The 18,475-nt window shown below is 40.4% G+C and overlaps 2 protein-coding genes across 3 annotated transcripts in view; one reads left to right on the forward strand and one right to left on the reverse strand.

The window, feature by feature from the left end:
• The window catches only part of SREK1IP1 (SREK1 interacting protein 1), a 47,143-nt gene extending 37,689 nt beyond the window's left edge, over positions 1-9,454 (reverse strand). Inside the window, exons 1-2 of the mRNA XM_072828442.1 lie at positions 9,374-9,454; positions 8,830-9,052 (exon numbers count right to left, since the gene is read on the reverse strand). Coding sequence (XP_072684543.1) covers positions 8,830-9,052; positions 9,374-9,454 — 304 coding nt within the window. The remainder of the gene's footprint in view (positions 1-8,829; positions 9,053-9,373) is intronic.
• Positions 9,264-18,475, forward strand: part of CWC27 (CWC27 spliceosome associated cyclophilin) — a 192,181-nt gene continuing 182,969 nt past the window's right edge. The window contains exons 1-2 of one of the 2 annotated variants that reach the window (XM_072826627.1): positions 9,264-9,532; positions 17,358-17,454. In XM_072826627.1, coding sequence (XP_072682728.1) covers positions 9,491-9,532; positions 17,358-17,454 — 139 coding nt within the window. In that variant the 5' untranslated portion in view covers positions 9,264-9,490. The remainder of the gene's footprint in view (positions 9,533-17,357; positions 17,455-18,475) is intronic. The other variant, XM_072826625.1, reaches the window with a different exon arrangement.

An 18,475-nucleotide genomic window follows, 5' to 3' on the forward strand; every position in this document is an offset into this window, starting at 1 on the left:
ATTTATTGTATTGTTTATGTGCCTTTTAACCAATTAATATGTGCAAAACTAGGCTGTTATTAGGTTATTATCAATTTTTATGTATCATTGATGAAGTTTTTAAGTGTTGTGCCTCCATCTCACTTTTTCTCATAAACCTTGTGGTAATACATATGCTGCACTGTTGTAGAACTGTGGTATAAAACCGGATTAATAATAAAATCTCAGGCTCTTTCATTATGAAATAATTGCTCATTGGGGGAAAAAAAAAACAAAATGCAGAGAATCCAGGTCAATGTTAAGTCTGTTTCCATAGAAACCATAGACGCTGAATAAGACAGAACAAAACTGTTCTAAATGCACCATTATCATTCCTACAATGAACTAAAACTGTTGTAATGGACAGAACTGGAATGACCTCATCTCAGCATTTATGAGAAATTAACTTACTTATGACGAACTCTACCTCAGAATTCATAATGAATGAAATATCAAACTTTTTCAGAGTAGGTTTCTTTAACAAAGTTGTAACTTCTTTATGCAACAAGAACTCTAAATAAAAAACTCCATATCAACCATGTTTCTCATCAGTTTTTGGTTACATTAAAATTTCAGGCTTCATCTGTCCTAATTTTCTTGAGTGTTGGGCCAACTGAATGCTTCTGCCTGGGACATTTAATCTGATGCTTCTGATACAATAACTCTGAGATAAGTGACACAATGAAGTGAGGACATTTCATTCATTCTCCTGTCAAGATGCAGCTTCTAGTGGGAGTGACACCAGAGAGCGGCACTCCTAACCATGTCTGGGGCTGTGCAGGATCTTGGCTATGGATGTCCTTGGTCTTTTCTGTTTTCCAAGTCTTGTTATCTAGCCTTTGCTTATGTTCTGTGAGCTCCCTGATATCTTTCATTTTCTTCTTCAATTAACTAAGTCAGTTTCTGTTGTTTGGAACAAGAATTCTGCTGATACAATAGTACTCAAAATCTATGTCAAGCTGAATAGCAAGGCCATATTGAGAGGCCCTTATTACTTCAATTAGAAGTTACCCAGTTCCCCATCTGAGGTTCTCATGCTGTTCTTCCTACCATTCCTATTTAAAGTTTGCTAGTCCTGTTCAGAGTAATACAACCTGTCTCCCTTGAAATGTTCCTTTGTAATCATGACCTACAATCCTAAAATCATTGAATAAAAACTTATAAAATTGCCTACATTTTTAAAAAATGGCAAAGACCACCTAAAACAAACTGAAAAGACACAGGAAAATGTAGGAACAAATATATGCAACTCATAGCACCAATAAAGGGCAATTATCCCTACCATACAGAACCCAGAAAATCATTACGAAAAAAAACCAACAAGAAAAAAAATTGACAAAGGAGCTAAGCAAAAAGCTCGCAGGAACAGAAACAAGTCTGAAACATGGAGATGCTCATCCTTACTCATAATAAGTGAAATGTACATTAAAATCTATAGTGAGATTCTATTTTCACTTATCAGAATAGCAAAGAAAGGGTTGAGAAAAGTACGGGGCAGATACATTCTCATACAGTGCTTAATAGCAGTATAAATCAATACCACCTCTATGGAAAGCAAGCTGACAAAATCTATCAGAACTATAAATGTACATACTACTTTGACCTAGCACTTCTCCCTCTCAATCTGCTTGCACAAATGCATATTGACTTATATTGACTTATATACAAAGTTATTCACTACAGCATCATTTGTAATAGTAGAAGAGTAGAAATAATTTAGATCTAAATAAATTATGGTTAGTCTTAATGATAGCTGATCATCTCTAAGATAAAGAAAAAAAGCAAGGTATAGAACAGTGCTTATGGTATATTGCCATTTATATGAAAGGACATTGGATATAGATAAAACAAATTAAACACAGATTTTATTCATAGATGGAAATATACAAAAAAGATCTCTAAAAACATCAACTAGTTACCTAAAAAAGAAGTGCCTCTGGGGTAGAAAGGGTGTATGTCATTACATACCTTTCAGTACATTTAAAATCTGAAATATGTGGATGAATTTCCTTCTCAAAAACCAAACTAAAAACGCCCCTCAAACAACTCAAAATGAAGAAGACTTGCTCTTGTGCAAGATTCTATAACAAAGGCAGTAATTGCTCTTGTAAATTCTTCAGAGAAGCTACGTTACAGATTTACAATAAAATTTTATTAACTGATGGCTTTAGGAATAAATTGCAGACGTCTTTATCTATGCTAAATACTAGCAAGGGCTTGCTGTGGATCTAGAACTCTGTTAAACAACCTGAGTGGCAGGGAAGAGTACAGTTAACTGGAAGGCTTTTCATCTTCCAAGAACTTAAAGGAGTAGAGAAAGCCAGAACATCTTCTCTAGGTTCCAGAACATGCCAGACAATCCTGTATACAACTCACTGCTGAGCATGGTGTAGACTTGCCAGATGTCCTTAACAAACGCTTGTTGCTTTGAGGCGAGAAACTTAATACCTCAGCACTTGGGAATCCGTGACTTATGCAGCTCTCAGTTGCTAGCTATGAAACTAGTGTCTACAGTGTCATTGGCCCATGTCATTGGTCACTGAGGAGTGATAGGCTCCTGAAGAACAGGTGCAGAAGAAGGACAACTGAAATAAAAATAATGGCTATTTAGGCAAGGGAAGGGGGAAAGAGAGAGGCATAAGGGACCTTCCTACAGTGATAGAAATATTTAAAATCTTGATCTGGGTGATAGGTGTACATATAGTGTGTGTGTATATATATATATATATATATATATATACACACACACACATATACACATACACACACACACAATTTGTGATGTACATTTTAACATATGTAAATTATGCCTTAAAATAGTTAGCATAAAAGGAAAAAAAGAAACAGTATGAAAAGAAGGAAAAAAGAGTAGAGAAGACCAAAGAGCAGGGACAAAGATAAGAGGGAGAAAATACAAGCATGTGAGCACTAGGGATGCAGTGGTAGCATCCCCCTGGCAGATGCTTCTGATTATTTAGTGGCCCCCAGAGATATGGTAAAACATCATATTGACCTAAATTTATTTTTTTGAAAATTTCACATCACCTAGGTTTCCAAATCAACAATTTAGTCACTGGGAACTATAACAGTAATGCTTGGAATTTAATAGTACATTTCTCTATTTTAGATGTGGGAAGCCTGTCAAAGTCTTCTTTACGTTAAAATATGTTCTATAATCATTTAAATTTAAAAGTAAACAGCTCAAGGCACTAAGTTTTCTTTACATTACTTAGAAACTGCAATCACCCTTCCATTCTTTTCATTTTTAATTTACTTAGATTCAATTAGATTAGATTCTTTTTCTGCTTTGTAATATTTTAAGTTTTACATTTGGTTACTCCATTATAGTTTTATCATAATTTGGGAACCCTTAAAGGTAACCTCCATTTATTCCACTTTTAAAATTCAAAATGTGGCCAGATTTTATGCCAAAGAGGTACAAATAGCTATGTAATAGCTAAAACTGAGTGCAAAGTAAAACTCCAAGTATTCAAATTTTCTACTGCTTTATATTAAGAATTTATAGATATAATCCTTACTTTAGGATCATCAAGTATTTTATTTTAATTACCTGTGAATTTCAAAAATGAGTTAAAGGAGATCCTTGATGTAAACATTTTGAAAAGAATAGATGTCCTTGCTTTTAGTTAAAAATGCCAGCACAAACATTTGATCCTCCTAAGGAGAGATATTAAAGAGCTGCTTATTTCAAACTACTGACATGAAAGAAGTAGCATTTAAGTAAATGTATACAGTGCTTTCATCCACTTGCCTCAAGGTACAAAAAAAAACCTAGGAAGAAAAAGGTATTACCAGCTTAAGAAGAGGCCTAGAAAAAAAAAAAAAAGAAGAGGCCTAGAAATCTGAATTTGTCAACTAACGAAACAGAATCACAATCACTGTCTAGTTTAGCCTGTCAACTTTAGTACTAGATTCTGCTTTGCAACAGTTCTAATGATCAACCCTCTAAATTATTATTTAATCATTAATTATTATTATTTACCTATTACGGGCAAATCTCTCAAATGGAGGTTCCAGAAGCCATAAAGATTAATCAAGTCTCTACCCTAAATGAAACTACAATGTACTAGGACGATGCACCTGCACAGCTATCATACACGCTAGAATGTGCCAGAGTAAAAACCACAAAGCTCTACTACTAAGGAGGAAGAACTGGCATGCCAGACTTTCAGCTGAGAGATGAGGAAAGCTTCCCAGAGGTACCTATGGACGGCAGAGGAGGGGCGGTGACAACAAAAGCATGGAAGCAAGAGTTCACGAGGGGTTCTGGGAATAGCTGGCCAAGTCCGAAGACTGTACGATGCTAGAGAGGAAGGGTGGGAGGAAAGAGTGGCAAGAGAGATCTGGCCATGCTTAGGAGGGTGAACTTCACTCCTGCCAAGATGGGGAGCTTTGGCACTAGAACAGTTTAGAAGGAAGACAAAGTGCAGTCATCAACTCCTTCATTAGAGAGATAAGGACAAGGAGCCTCACAAAGGTTAAGTTACTTAAAAAGAAATATGTGATTCACAGATAGGTGCCAAGAACTAATTTCTTGCCACACGTCCTCCCTCCCCCAGGAATGACAGGATCAGACACATAGTTTAGGAAAATTATTTCAGTAGCAACGCGCAGCACAGACTAGAGAGAAAAGAAATTGTGGACAGTTTAGGAGTGAAAAGAAATTGGGTGCCCTGTAATTTAGAATTCTTCTATTACTAAGATGTTTTATGTGTTAAAATTTTGACTTACTTTGATATGCCAGGTAGAATGTTAATTTGGCTAGAGGAAATTGACTATCTTGACAAGACAGAGTTTTCTGAATGAGAGAGAAAGAGTTTTCATGCTAACACACATCAGTAACATACATTGCCACGTAGGGCAGGTCGACTCTGCGGGGAATGATGGTGAATCGTTAACGTGAACATCAGAACTAATTTCAACACCTGTGAATGGGCAAAGCAGTTTCTAAAAGAAAGTAAACTTCACTGAAACCTGTACGTGTCATTTTTAAAATCACAACGAAGAGTCTATGATTTCCCTAAGAAAGTACACATTTCATTGTGTTGCCTACATAATGGTAAATGCTGACACATAACACTGTGGATAAATGGCTGAAATAGGTGACCATAAAACAGGAGAGGCAGGTTTTTGTTTGTGGAAGGCAGCCTCACCACTTTATAGTCGCATCCTACAGTAATCACTTGCGAGACCGCCCTAGAAATACCATGCTGAATCCATACGAACATTATGCCTAAAAATAAAAGAGCCTAACATAATAGTCGGCCTTCTCAATAATTATCTCAAAAGATTTCTGATGGAGCCCTGTTTTTCTCTAATACACTATCTGGATCGATCACCCAAGAAATTATCTCAACATTTTCTGTATCTCTATTTGTACATCATTGTACTCTGACAGTGATGTCATATCTATTATCTCAATTTTTGCCCAGTTTAAACAGGCTGTCCATGTCTGGCCGTCTAGCTTAATGGCGCAATTTAAGATTATTACACTCCGGTGCATTATTTTGAATTGGAAGAAGGTTAAGATATCGATAATGCTGGTCTAAGTTTAAGGCATTTCCAATAAGGACTTTTTAAAAAATCACTTTCCCCCTCTTTCTTAAGCACCCCATGTTCATTACTAGACTTAAGTTTCATGAGGACACAAGCTATGATATTGTGTCCCCTAGAAAGTCGATACCATGTAGGTCCTCAAAACGCTTGCTCAAGTAATAAACCCACCAGTGACAGCAACTCAACTCTAGCTGCAGCCGTGCAATACAAAGATCCCCGGGGCTGATGTGACAGCTCAGGACGCCTAGGCAATTGGCTCTGCAGACGGGCCTTCCCCTGCTAGCTCCTTCCACGTTGATAAGCTCCAGGTTTCAGCCACAGACCCTTCCCTCACACTCTGCACATCCCACCTGAGCACAGGGAGCCACTCGGTTACATCTGTGGAGGAACTCAAATGGTTGTCTCTGGCTCTGGCTTCTTTCCTAAGTTACAAATTTTCTCTCTTACTGCCTGTTAGAGGTTTCCATTCGTAGGTCTCACTATACCTCAACACGAACCCCAAACGGAAGTTCCCATCATATCCCCCTAAAACCTGCTCTTTCCCAGGTATTGCCTACATTAGTAAACCGCCCCACTGTGTTACAATACCCCACTTCCTGTCTTAACCTCTGCACTGATTCCTAGTGAATTTACCATCAAAAATGTGTCTCCATGGGGCAGCCCAGGTGGCTTAGCGGTTTAGGGCCTGCCTTTGGCCCAGGGCGTGATCCTGGAGACCGGGGATTGAGTCCCACGTCGGGCTCCCTGCATGGAGCCTGCTTCTCCCTGTGCCTGTGTCTCTGCCTCTCTTGCTCTCTCTCATGAATAAATAAATAAAATCTTTGAAAAAAAATGTATCTCCAATTCTATGTGCTTCCTTCCTTTCCTGATACCGTCCTTGAGGCATCATCATAACTTACCAGAAATTACTCTTAATGACTGTCTCCTAGCTAGCTCCCTTCCAATTTACTGTGCAGCTAGAGTGGTCTTCCCAAAATAAGAATCTCTTAAAACTCCTAAATGGCTTCCTACAGTCCTTGGGAAAATATCCAAATATCTGTCATGGCTTACAAGGTCCTTAAAGGGGTGGAAGCTACCTTGTAAATTAAACTGTAACACGGCAAAATGAATAAGCCCATTAGGGCTAGAAGAGCCCCACTGACCTGTCACATCACTAGCTATCCCTTAATTAGCAAGTGACTTGTTTGTCCCTCAGTATCCTCATATAAAATTGAAATACTATTTTTTTAAATTCTATTTATTTATGAGAGACAGAGAGAGAGAGAGAGAGAGGCAGAGACATAGGCAGAGGGAGAAGCAGGCTCCATGCAGGGGTGCCAATGTGGGACTCAATCCCGGATCCCAGGACCACGCCCTGGGCCTAAGACAGATGCTCAACCGCTAAGCCACCCAGGTGCCCCCTAAAATTGAAATACTAATGCTCATCTTCCAGTGTGGACCTGGATGGTAAAAGGAGATAAAACCCAATGCTTGACACAGTATGCCACACATCTGATACATAGTACACGCTATTTACACACCTGATACATTAGGAAATATTGGCTACTGTTATTAACTCTCTACTTAGTGTCCCACCTCTCTCCCATGACTATTCTGAGTTCCGCCTATAGGGAGCATCCTTTATTTCCCCTTCTTACACGTTGCCTCTTGCTTGACCCATCCAGCCTATCAGGTGAGTCTTGCTTTACCTGTCAGTCCCATCCATTACCTGGCTGCAATATCCTCTCCTACCACTCCAACCCTCCTGGAATTCTTCAGGACTCATCCTAAATGCCACGTCTTCCAAGAAGCCCATCCGGCCTCTCCCGTTTTCCGTGAGGTGTCCTTCCTATGCGCTCTTGAAGGCTTCCAATGTTCCCCTGCCACACATACACCTGACTTCCTGGTCCTTCCTCTCCACTCCTAAATTCCCAGCTCCGTGTGAAGAGCAACTGTCCTGTTCCCCCATTGCCTTCTCCCTGCCTCACACATTGCCCAGCATGCAGTCAGTAGGCACTTTATTTTTTTATTTTTTTTTATTTTTTAGTAGGCACTTTAAATAAAGATTGCTCTGTGTGTGCGGGAGGGTATCTCTCCTCTCTCACAAGCCCCTCCCCCCCAACCTCCTCCCAAAATTGTAGTGGTTTGAAAAGCCCAATAGTCCTATAACAGTGATCTGCAAAATATAGGTCAGAAAAGGCTGCAACTGGCACACCTGCGGGGGGGAGGGGGGAGGGGGCTCTGCGCGTGAGCCGCTGCCTTGGGCTCAGGTCGTGATCCCGGGGTGGGGGCGGGGGGGTCGTGGGTTCGAGTCCCGCATGGGGCTCCCCGGAGGGAACCTGCATCTCCCTGTGTCTCTCATGGACACATGCAGTCTTTTCAAAAAGAGACAGGAAGAGGCTGCCACAGTGCAAACTCGGCTCAATAATACCGCGAAGGGCAGGTTGAAACAAAGGGAGGGCGGGCTTCTGAACCGCAGCACCTGAGTCGCTCCTACACTAAAGTGCATCGTGAAGTCTCCAAGCTGTGCGGGGTGCGGGTTGGGATATAATTCTGCAACTAACTCCTGCAACCAGGGTTCCTCGGAAGACAGGGAGCAAACCTGGTTTAAGGAGACGCCCTCCCGACGCTCGTCCTTGCAGACGGGAGAGCTCCGGGGCGCTTACTTGGTAGGTAGGGCTCCCTTACGGTGAACCCCCCCGCCCCCCGCCCCCACCCACAGAACCGAGAGCTTGGAAGGACCCACAGGCGTCAAGGAGCGAGGCTGCTTTTGCAGATGCACGAAAAGCGGCGGGTGCAGGGCCACCCGGGAGCTCGGGGCACCAGGGAGCCCCGGGGGCCGGGCCTGCGGCTGCCGCTGCACCAATGCCTCCGGCTGCTCGGCTCCGTCGAGGGGCGCCGCCGGGATCCGGTCTTCAAGCCACGGCCGAGGTAAGCCAGCTGCCCCGGACCCCTGCACCCCCGCCCGCCGCCCGGCCTACGGTTACAGCCCCCCCCCCCCCCCCCCCGCCCTCCATCCAGCGCAGCTGGAGCTCCGCGGCGCTGCAGGGACGCCGTTTCCGCCGCCCCTCCTTCCCTTCGCTGATTGTTTTTGGAGGAGAAACTTTTTCCTGCAGACCAGACGAACCTGTTCAGGCTACGCCCCCCCCCGCCCCGCCCCGCCCGGCGCTCCCCCGCGACCCGAGCGCACCCCAACCTCCCCTGGCCCCGCTGCCTTCCTCGCCGCGACCTCGGGGCCCCGGCGCCGGGCTTCACCTGGGACGGCCATAGCGCTGGAAGACGGCAAGGAGGCGGGGGGAGGCGTCGCAGGAGCCCTGGGCTTCCGAGAGGACCCGCCGCCCGCCTGCAGCGAGGCCCGCAAACGGCGAGGGCGGCCTCTTCCTCCCGCCGGCGCCGCGGGACCGCCGTGACAGTCCGGGAAGGCCGCTGGCGACAGCGGAACCCAAGTCCCGTCGAAGCCGTTTCCGCGGGGGGAGGCCTATTGCAGAGCACACACGGTCCGAACCATTGCCGCCCGCTCCCGGGGGGGGAGCGGAGGGGAGGAGTGAATAAGACCCGAGCCCGTTTACTGAGGTTAAACACCAAGGCTTAGAGATTGCTTTTTTTCAAAAGGAGTACCACAGATTCAATTAATGTGTCGGTTCTTAGCGGTCTTTTCTCTCCCCCCCCCGAGGCTATTGGAATCCCCCCTCCTCGGGATTAGCGGTGCTCAGGTCCAGAAGCGACATGGCGGCGCCCGTGAGGGACTAGTTTGGGGGGTAAAGGTAGTGGCTGGTGTGGCCGTCTTGGGGGCACTGACGCCCTGGAGCGCTCCGCGACCCCCCGAGAGAGGGAGCTGCGCTGGTAGGGGCGGCGGGAGGGGTCGGCCCTCCGGCCTCATTCGCAACCCGGAGCGGAGCCCCGCGGACCGGGCGGCATGAGCAACATCTACATCCAGGAGCCTCCCACCAACGGGAAGGTGAGGGCCTCGCCTGGGGCCGCGGGCTCCTCCGGGACCGCTCGGCCGCCGGGCGTCCGGTCCTCCGCGTCCCCGGGCGCGGCCTCCCACACCGTCTGCGCGCTCCGCCCCGCGGGTACGCGCCAGTCCTCGAGGCCACGTTCCCGCACCTCCCGGCCCGCGGCCCCACTTCTTGCTTCAGCCTGGCTCAGGCAGGGGGGTCCTCTAGGGCCCAGGGGGAAACAAAGTACACTGAAAACCGGCTTGTTTGTTTTTATTTATATTTATATTTACTTGTTTATATTTTTATTTGTTTTATTTGTATTTTACTTATATTTTTATTAATTTATACTTTGTTTATATTTTTATATTTTTATATTTGTTTCTATTTATTTATTTCTATATTTATATTTATGTTTATTTATATCTATATGTTTTATTTTTATATTTTTATTTTTATTTTTAACATTTATTTATTTTATTTATTTTTAACATTTATTTTTAATTTTTTATTTTGATTTATTTATTTTTAATTTTTATTGATTTAGGTTTTACTAATTTTTAATTTTTATCGATTTTTAATTTTAATTTTATTTTTTATTTTTGCGTTTTTTATTTTTATTTTTAGTTTTTAATTTTTATTTCCTATACTTATTTTCTATTTTTATAATTTTAAATTTTTTATTAATTTTTTATTTTTATTAATTTTTTATTTTAATTTTTATTCATTCATTTTATTTTCTAATTTTTATTTTTATTTTTACTTATTTTTAATTTTTATTCTATTTTTATTTTTGATTTTTAACTTTTGATTTTTATTTTTTATTTATTTTCTATTTTTTTGTTTTTTAATTTTTATTTATTTTCTGTATTTTTCTATTTTTATTTATAATTTTTGGTTTTTTATTAATTTTTGATTTTTATTTATTTTTAATTTTTATTCGTTTTTTATTTTTTAATTTTAATTTTTTTTACTTATTTTTAATTTTTATTTTTCTATTTTTATTTTTTATTTTTAAATTTTTATTTTTATTTATTTTTATTTTTTATTTTCTATTTTCATTTTTGGCTTTTAGATTTTTACTTATTTTTTATATTTATTTACTATGTTTATTTTTTATATTAGTTTAGCTATCTATTTATTTATTTTTGGTGTACTTGGGAACTACTCTTTCTCTATTCCTTCTACAACCTTTTATTGAACGCCTGGTGGTAGCCTTGGGCCCTGTACTAGGTTCTAGGGCTGCAGTGAAGGATGAAGGTGGTAGTGGTCGCCCTGGAGGAGCTCAGGGTTTTGTTTGAGAGGCAGGCATGTAAAGAAAAAGCTTTGTGATGCATCTGGTAGGCGCTTGTGGTGAGAGGAGGCTAGTGGTATGGGAGCACTAAAGAGGGAGCAACTGCGGGAGGCGGGAAAGTTTCATGGATGAGGGATTTTTTTAGAGCTGGCCTTAAAACACGAGATGACTGTCAGAGAAAGCAGAGAATGGGAAATGTGCCCACATTAGAATGGGAGCGTGATTTCCTGACTTTTTTTTTTTTTTTAAGATTTTATTTATTCATGAGAGACCCAGAGAGAGAGGCAGAGACACAGGCAGAGGGAGAAACCGGCTTCACGCAGGGAGCCAGACGTGGGACTCGATCCTAGGACCCTGGGGTTCCTGACCTGAGCCGAAGGCAGATGCTCAACCGCTGAGCCACCCAGGTGTCCCTGCAATTAAAACTTCACTTAAATATATGTACATATATATGAACATTCAGGATAACAAATATTTTCCTGTTCTCCCTTAGAAGAAAAACAAACTGACTTTTTAAAAAGAATTGATGAGAATCCAGAGAAATACTTCATTTATTTTTTTTTTAAAGATTTTATTTATTTATTCATGAGAGACACACAGAGAGGCAGAGACTCAGGCAGAGGGAGAAGCAGGCTCCTTGCAGGCAGCCCAATGCAGGACTCGATCCCGGGACTCCAGGATCACGCCCTGGGCCAAAGGTAGATGCTCAACCGCTGAGCCACCCAGATGTCCCCTGATATCTTGATTGATTTAATGGCCATGGTATGTCAATTCCCATGGAAGATTTTTATATGCAGTGTGAGTCAGAGGAGTCGGTCATGGAATCAGTATCACCTGAATTCTTAAACTGAGGGCTAGTCTGTATCACGTAGGCAACACCATGAAGCAGCATACTGGAGAAAATAGTGGAGCTGAAAGTACGTAGTTGAGGAAGGATAGACTAAATTCACATCAGATACAATTCTGTCGCATGATTGCATCATAGTTCATGCAATTTTCTGTTGGTCGACATTTTGTAATATAGGGAAGGCATTTTGAAAACAAAACCAATAATGTCATTGATAGACCCAGCACAAACTTCACTGGGTATTTTGAGCAATTCTTCTAATTCTTTGTTGTCTAAACTTCGCCTGCCTCCTCACCCCTACCTCGCATCATTGTGAAAACTCAGAACACCTCCTTCATATTTCTAAGTGTTCTTTTTTTTTTTTTTTTAAGATTTTATTTATTTACTCATGAGAGACATAGAGAGGCAGAGACACAGGCAGAGGGAGAAGCAGGCTCCATGCAGGGAGCCTGAGGTGGGACTCGATCCCAGGTCTCCAGGATCACACCCCGGGCTGAAGGCGACACTAAACTGCTGAGCCACCGGGGCTGCCCAATACTATATTTCTCTTAAAGTATTAAGCATCAGTGAGTTTGAGGTTATAGTGTTGCTGGTCAAGGGAAGATTTAGTGCTTTACCCTGGAGGATGATTTTATGGTCATAAAGAGGAAAAGCTTTAACAGAGATACATGCCTGAACAGGAGAACTTTTATTGAGCAACTAGCACGGACCAATCTCTATGCTAGGTTTTAGGGATATGAGAAAAAGAAAATCCAGCATTGTTCCTATTATCATGGAATCAGTGGGGTGAAATATACATTCACCAAGTAATCGTGCAATAAGTACATGCAAACTGTGATATACGCTGTTCTTCTGAAACAGAATTGGGCTTACAGAGACTATCAGGCATAGCCAAAGTTTTCCTTCAAAAACAACTGGGGACTTTTTTTTCCAGCATAAGACCAATTAAAGATGTTGAAGTTCTGTACCATGGAGAGCACCTGGAAAGAATTTAAAGAGATATAATAACAAATTTGCTCAGTGAATGCTTAGTGCCTATGCTGTCTAATGATACATTAGGTATTAAAAGAATAAGGAGACATTCAGAATATATGGGACAAATTCCTCCCTTCAAAGAGCTTAGTATCAACTGGGAAGTAACTGACACACTGTATCAGTGGCAGACTCTTGGCCATTGTCTATAAATGTGCTGTGTTTTAGAGTTACTGTGGCCCCTCTGAAGATGAAGCACAGAAATACACCACCTGACAGAAATGTCATTATACAGTCAGCATGAAATTTCCATACTATGATCACTCAATTTATATCACATTAATATATTTATTCTTAAGAAACATTTTATTATCAAAGTATTGTCTTATTTAGGAGCTTTGGGAAAAGGAGCCACTTATACCTGACAAAGTAGTGTTGGCCAATAGAAGTGCATAGAGGAGGGATATGCCTTTTTTTAAAATTCTTTATTTAAATTGAATTTAGTTAACATATACTGTGTTATTAGTTTCAGCAGTAGAATTTAATGATCCATCAGTCTTACGTAACATCCAGTGCTCATTACATCACATGCTCTCCTTAATGTCCATCACCCAATTATCCCTTCACCCACTCACCTCCCCTCCAGCGGCTCTCAATTTGTTTCCTTAGAGGTCAGCATCTCAGGGTTGGCTTTCCTCTCTATTTTCATCTAATTTTGTTTTTCTTCCCTTCCCCTATGTTCATCTGGTTTGTTTCTTAAATTACCACAAATGAGTGAAATCATCTGGTGTTTGTCTTTCTCTGACTTATTTCACTAATTCCATCCACGGTGTTGCAGATGGCAAGATTTCACTTTTTGATGGCTGAGTAATATTCCATTGTATAAATATGCCACATCTTTTTTATCCATTCATCTGTCGATGGAATCTGGACTTTTTCCACATTATGGCTTTCATGGACTTTGCTGCTAAACATAGGGGTGCATGTGCCCCTTTGAACCACCATGTAGGTATTCTTTGGATAAATACCTAGTAGTGCAATTGCTGGGTTGTAGGATAGCTCGATTTTTAACTTTTTGAGGAACCTCCATACTGTTCCCAAGTGGCTGCACCAGTTTGCATTCCCACCAACAGTGCAGGAGGGTTTCCCTTTCGCCGCATCCTCTGCAGCATCAGTTGTTTCCTGTCTTGTTAATTTTAGCCACTCTGACCAGTGTGAGGTGGTATCTCATTGTGGTTTTGATTTGTGTTTCCTTGATAACCAGTGATGTTGAGCTTTTTTTCAAGTGTAACCATTTGTATCTCATCTTTGGAGAAATGTCTGTTCATGTCTTCTGCCCATTTTATGACTGGATTGTTTGTCTTTTGGGTGTTGAGTTTGTTAAGTTCCTTAAAGATATTGGATACTAGCTCTTAATCTAATAAGACATTTACAAATATCTTCTCCAATACCATTGCCTTAGAGTTTTGTTTTCTGTTTCCTTTGCTGTGCGAATGCTTTTTATCTTGATAAAGTCCTAATAGTTCAATTTTGCTCTTGTTTCTCTTGCCTTTGGAGATGTGTCTAGCAAAAAGTTGCTGCGGCCGAGGTCAAAGAGGTTGCCACCTGTGTTCTCCTCTAGGATTTTGATGGATTCTGTCCCACATTTAAGATTTTCATTCATTTTGAGTTTATTTTTGTATATGGTGTAAGAGAGTGGTCCAGTTTCATTCTTCTGCAGGTAGCTATCCAATTTTCCCAACACCATTTGTTGAAGAGACTTTTTTCCATTAGATACTCTTTCCTGTTTTGTCAAAGATTAGTTCCCCGCATGTGCCTTCTTTTTTAATTCAATATCTCATCAGTGGAAAGATTAAGAAAGTCTGGTAAGCAAGGTAGCCCAACCAATTATGCATTCCTTTTACTAGATGTAAGTTTACTGTGGCCAAAAAAATTATATAAAAATAATAACTAAAATAGTAATAACTACCATTTTTTGAGCATTTACTACTTGTCAAGTACTGTTCAAAAGCTATGTATAGTAAATCATTTTGTCCTCACAACAAACCCATAAAGATATTTTGTTCCTGTTTTTAGATAAGAAAGTTGAGTCACAGGTATGTTAAATATCATGTCCGAAGTAAGAAAAGCTCCCTTACCCTTTGTAAGTGAAAGGGTCAGTATTGGCATTTGAGCAACATGATTCCATAGTCTGTAAAGGAAGGGATGATGTACATTAGTTTGTTCCTTAGAGCAGTGGCTTCTAAACAGTGAATGCACACTTCAGGGACTGAGCAAAACCATCCATGAAATGCAGGAAGAAAAATTATGTATTATATATTCTTCCGGTTGTATTTTTTTTTCCTTATTTGCTTAAATGTAATGTTTTATATATATAAAGGAACATATAGGGCAGCCCGGGTGGCTTAGCAGCTTAGTGCCACCTTCTGGTGTGATCCTGGAGACCTGGGATCGAGTCCCACGTTGGGCTCCCTGCGTGGAGCCTGCTTCTCCCTCTGCCTGTGTCTCTGCCTCTCTCTCTCTGAATTATACTAAAAACCGCCTTTAAAAGGGTGAATTGTTTGGTATGTAAATTCTATCTCAGTATATATTATATACCTCAGAGTATTTTTTTTAGTTTCATTATACTACTGGTAAAGAAGATTCAGAATTGTTTAAAAATACTGTTTTTATGTAATCCTTTGAAATATTTATCTTCTGCTCCCAATTCTTACGTCCCCTCCTGCCCACTTCCCTTTTCTTCTTTGCTGATAGGAATGCATGCTTTGAAAAAGCTGGAATTACTGTATTAGAGTTGCAAGGAAGAGAAGACATGTCTAGGTTCCCTTTAACAGTGACATTTTATTTCAGGTCTACAAGGTGATAATAGGTAGGACAGGATATTATCTTTTTAAATATACTGTACTTTTAGGATTGAGATATATAACTGGTTTTCATGCAGAATAAGGAGGTGTTACCCAGGGTTCTAGATACAATCTAGGGAGTTACTCAGCCACTCGGTTAACATCCCAGACATATACCTCTCAAGAAAATGAGAAACCAGGTGGGTTGGTTTGTCACAATAGAGTATTTCTTTTTCTTTTCTTTTAAGATTTTATTTATTTACTTGAGAGAGAGAGAGAGAGAGAGACACCACCCACATGAGCCAGGAGAGGGAGAGGTGGAAGGAAAGGGAGAGGAAGAAGCAGACTCCCCGCTGAGTGGGTAGTGGGTAGCCCGGATGAAGGGCTCAATCCCAGGACCTTGAGATGATGGCCTGAGCTGAAGGCAGCCACCCAGGCACCCCCATGATAGAGTATTTCTTTGGGGCACTGTTTTCATGCCAAGCCAAGTTAGAAGTCCTTACCTTCATGGGCTGGTAAAACAGAGGCTATCAACGGATTCCAATGTAGATGGTGATTTTTGCGACATACCATTTTAGTAATGTGCAACCTAAAATTAGATTAAGAAGTTTCATTGTAAATTAGGAATGGCATGATTTGTTGTGGGGTTGTTTTTTGTTTTTGTTTTTGTTTTTTTGAGATAGAGTGCACGAGGGCTGGGGTTGGGAAGAGAGAGAGAGAGAGAGAGAGACAATCTTAAGCTGACTCCCCACTTAGCACGGAGCCCAACAAGGGTCTCCATCACATGACCATGAGATCATGATCTGAGCCAAAATTAGGAGTCAGGCACTTAACTGACTAAGCTATCCAGGTGCTCCAGGAATGGCATGGTTTTGGATGAGAAAGTAGAGTGTTTTGTATATAAAAAAATAATTGTAAAATTGTCTTATAGTGTCAAAATTTCATGGGTTTGTTCTTTAACTTCTTAATTTGCTATGTCAATTTTATTGGAAGAAAAGTTGCAAAAAACTTAAAGCAAGTTTAAATGATTGATTTTTTAAGTAAGTTTTTCTGATTGAAACAAAAGTATATGCTATTTTTTTCTTAAATCCTAAATTGGGTTGTGTAAGTTCTTTATATATTTTAGATATTAACCCCTTATCAGTTACATTATTTGCAGATCTTCTTCCATTCATTAGGTTGCCTTTTCTTTTTGCTGGTGGTTACCTTTTCTGTCCAGAGCTTTTTATTTTGGTGTAGTCCCAATAGTTCTTTTTGCTTTTGTTGCCCTTGCTGGAAGAGAGATATCTATAAAAATGTCACTAAGACCAGTGTCAAATTACTGTCTTTTCTTCTAGGAGTTTTATGGTTTCGGGTCTCACATTTAAGTTTTTAATCCATCTTGAGTTTATTTTTATGTACGGTGTAAGAAAAGTGGTCCAGTTTCATTCTTTTGCATGTAACTATCCAGTTTTCCCAACACCATCTGTTGAAGAGACTGTCTTTTTTCCTGTTGTACTTTGAGTGTAAATTTTTTGAGTATAACAAAAGCCCAGCAAAGTTTTTAATTTTAACTCTAAAATTGAAAACTCATTAATGGGGCAGCCTGGGTGGCTCAGCGGTTTAGCACCGCCTTCAGCCCAGGGCCTGATCCTGGAGACCCGGGATCGGGATCGAGTCCCATGTCAGGCTCCCTGCATGGAGCCTGCTTCTCCCTCTGCCTGTGTCTCTGCCTCTCTCTCTCTCTCTCTCTCTCATGAATATATAAATAAATAAAATCTTTTTTTTTTTTAAATAAAATCTTAAAAAAAAAAAAACTCCTCAATGAATCTTTCAAATTGAGTAGTCTTTCAACTAATTTTTAAGCCAAAATTATAATTTAATGTAACGATGTTATATTCTTCCTACAGGTTTTATTGAAAACTACAGCTGGAGATATTGACATAGAGTTGTGGTCAAAAGAAGCTCCTAAAGCTTGCAGGAATTTCATTCAGCTTTGTTTGGAAGGTAATTATAACTTTTGAGTTTTATTCTGTAGGAGAAATTTTGTTAAAAATAAACTGAATTTTCCCACAACATTGAAGCTTGCTGTTAAGTGGTGACGAATGATAGGAGTTGATACGAGTGATATGGTGTTGAGCTCTTGTGTCAGGAAATAAAGGATATAAAAGATTGTCTTTCAAATAAATCTATGTATCTTTAGCAGGGAAATTTATCTCACCAATAAAACTTTGTTCCTTTTTGATCTTTTTGTTTATTCCCCACTTCTTTCTTTCATCCTCTAAGTAAGGATACTCCTTAAGATTGCCTTGAGTTCTCCATTGTCTTTACTCTTTAGTTGTTACTTCTATCCAAATAACTATGAAATTTAGAATTCCACCCATTTCCTCTCTACTTACTCTAATTTACATATCAAAGTGCCTAGTGGACTTTTTTTTACTCCAATCTTCCTCTGTCAACTGTAACTAAACCAGACTGCCTTGACTTTGACCTACATGTGGGGTTGTCTTTTACCTGGTCTTTCTCTGTCACCTTTAATCTATTTATCCTCTTATATATTCATCTGGTAGCTGAATCCTCAGATGGCTTGGCTTCCTAGCTTTCCAGCTTTGTTTTTCATTACACTAAATAAAAGTTTCAGTTGACTGTTTTCATTTCCTAAGCAGTTCCTTCCCATTTCCACTTTCACACCTAGCCTCTTATCTTCCTTCATATCCTCAGTCTCCTTTTTGAAATACTTGTTCTTTCTTTCTTTACTGTTTAAGTCTATCCACTTTTTAGTCTCTATCCAGAATTCCACCTTCTCCACGAAGCTTTCCATCCAGAATTCACTGATTCATTATCAATGTCTTAAGTATGATTTTAGACTGAGTCATGAAGTGACTATTTTTCTTTCAATAAACTTTACAGAATTATACATCCACCTGAGTGTTTTCTCCTTCAGGATATTCTCTTATATAACTAAACATTTTTGTAACTTGTTAGCTTTTAGAATACATGGCATATGGTTTTGAATATACCCAATGGT

Source organism: Canis lupus, chromosome 5, assembly GCF_048164855.1.
Source record: "Canis lupus baileyi chromosome 5, mCanLup2.hap1, whole genome shotgun sequence".
Classification (NCBI taxonomy): domain Eukaryota; kingdom Metazoa; phylum Chordata; class Mammalia; order Carnivora; family Canidae; genus Canis; species Canis lupus.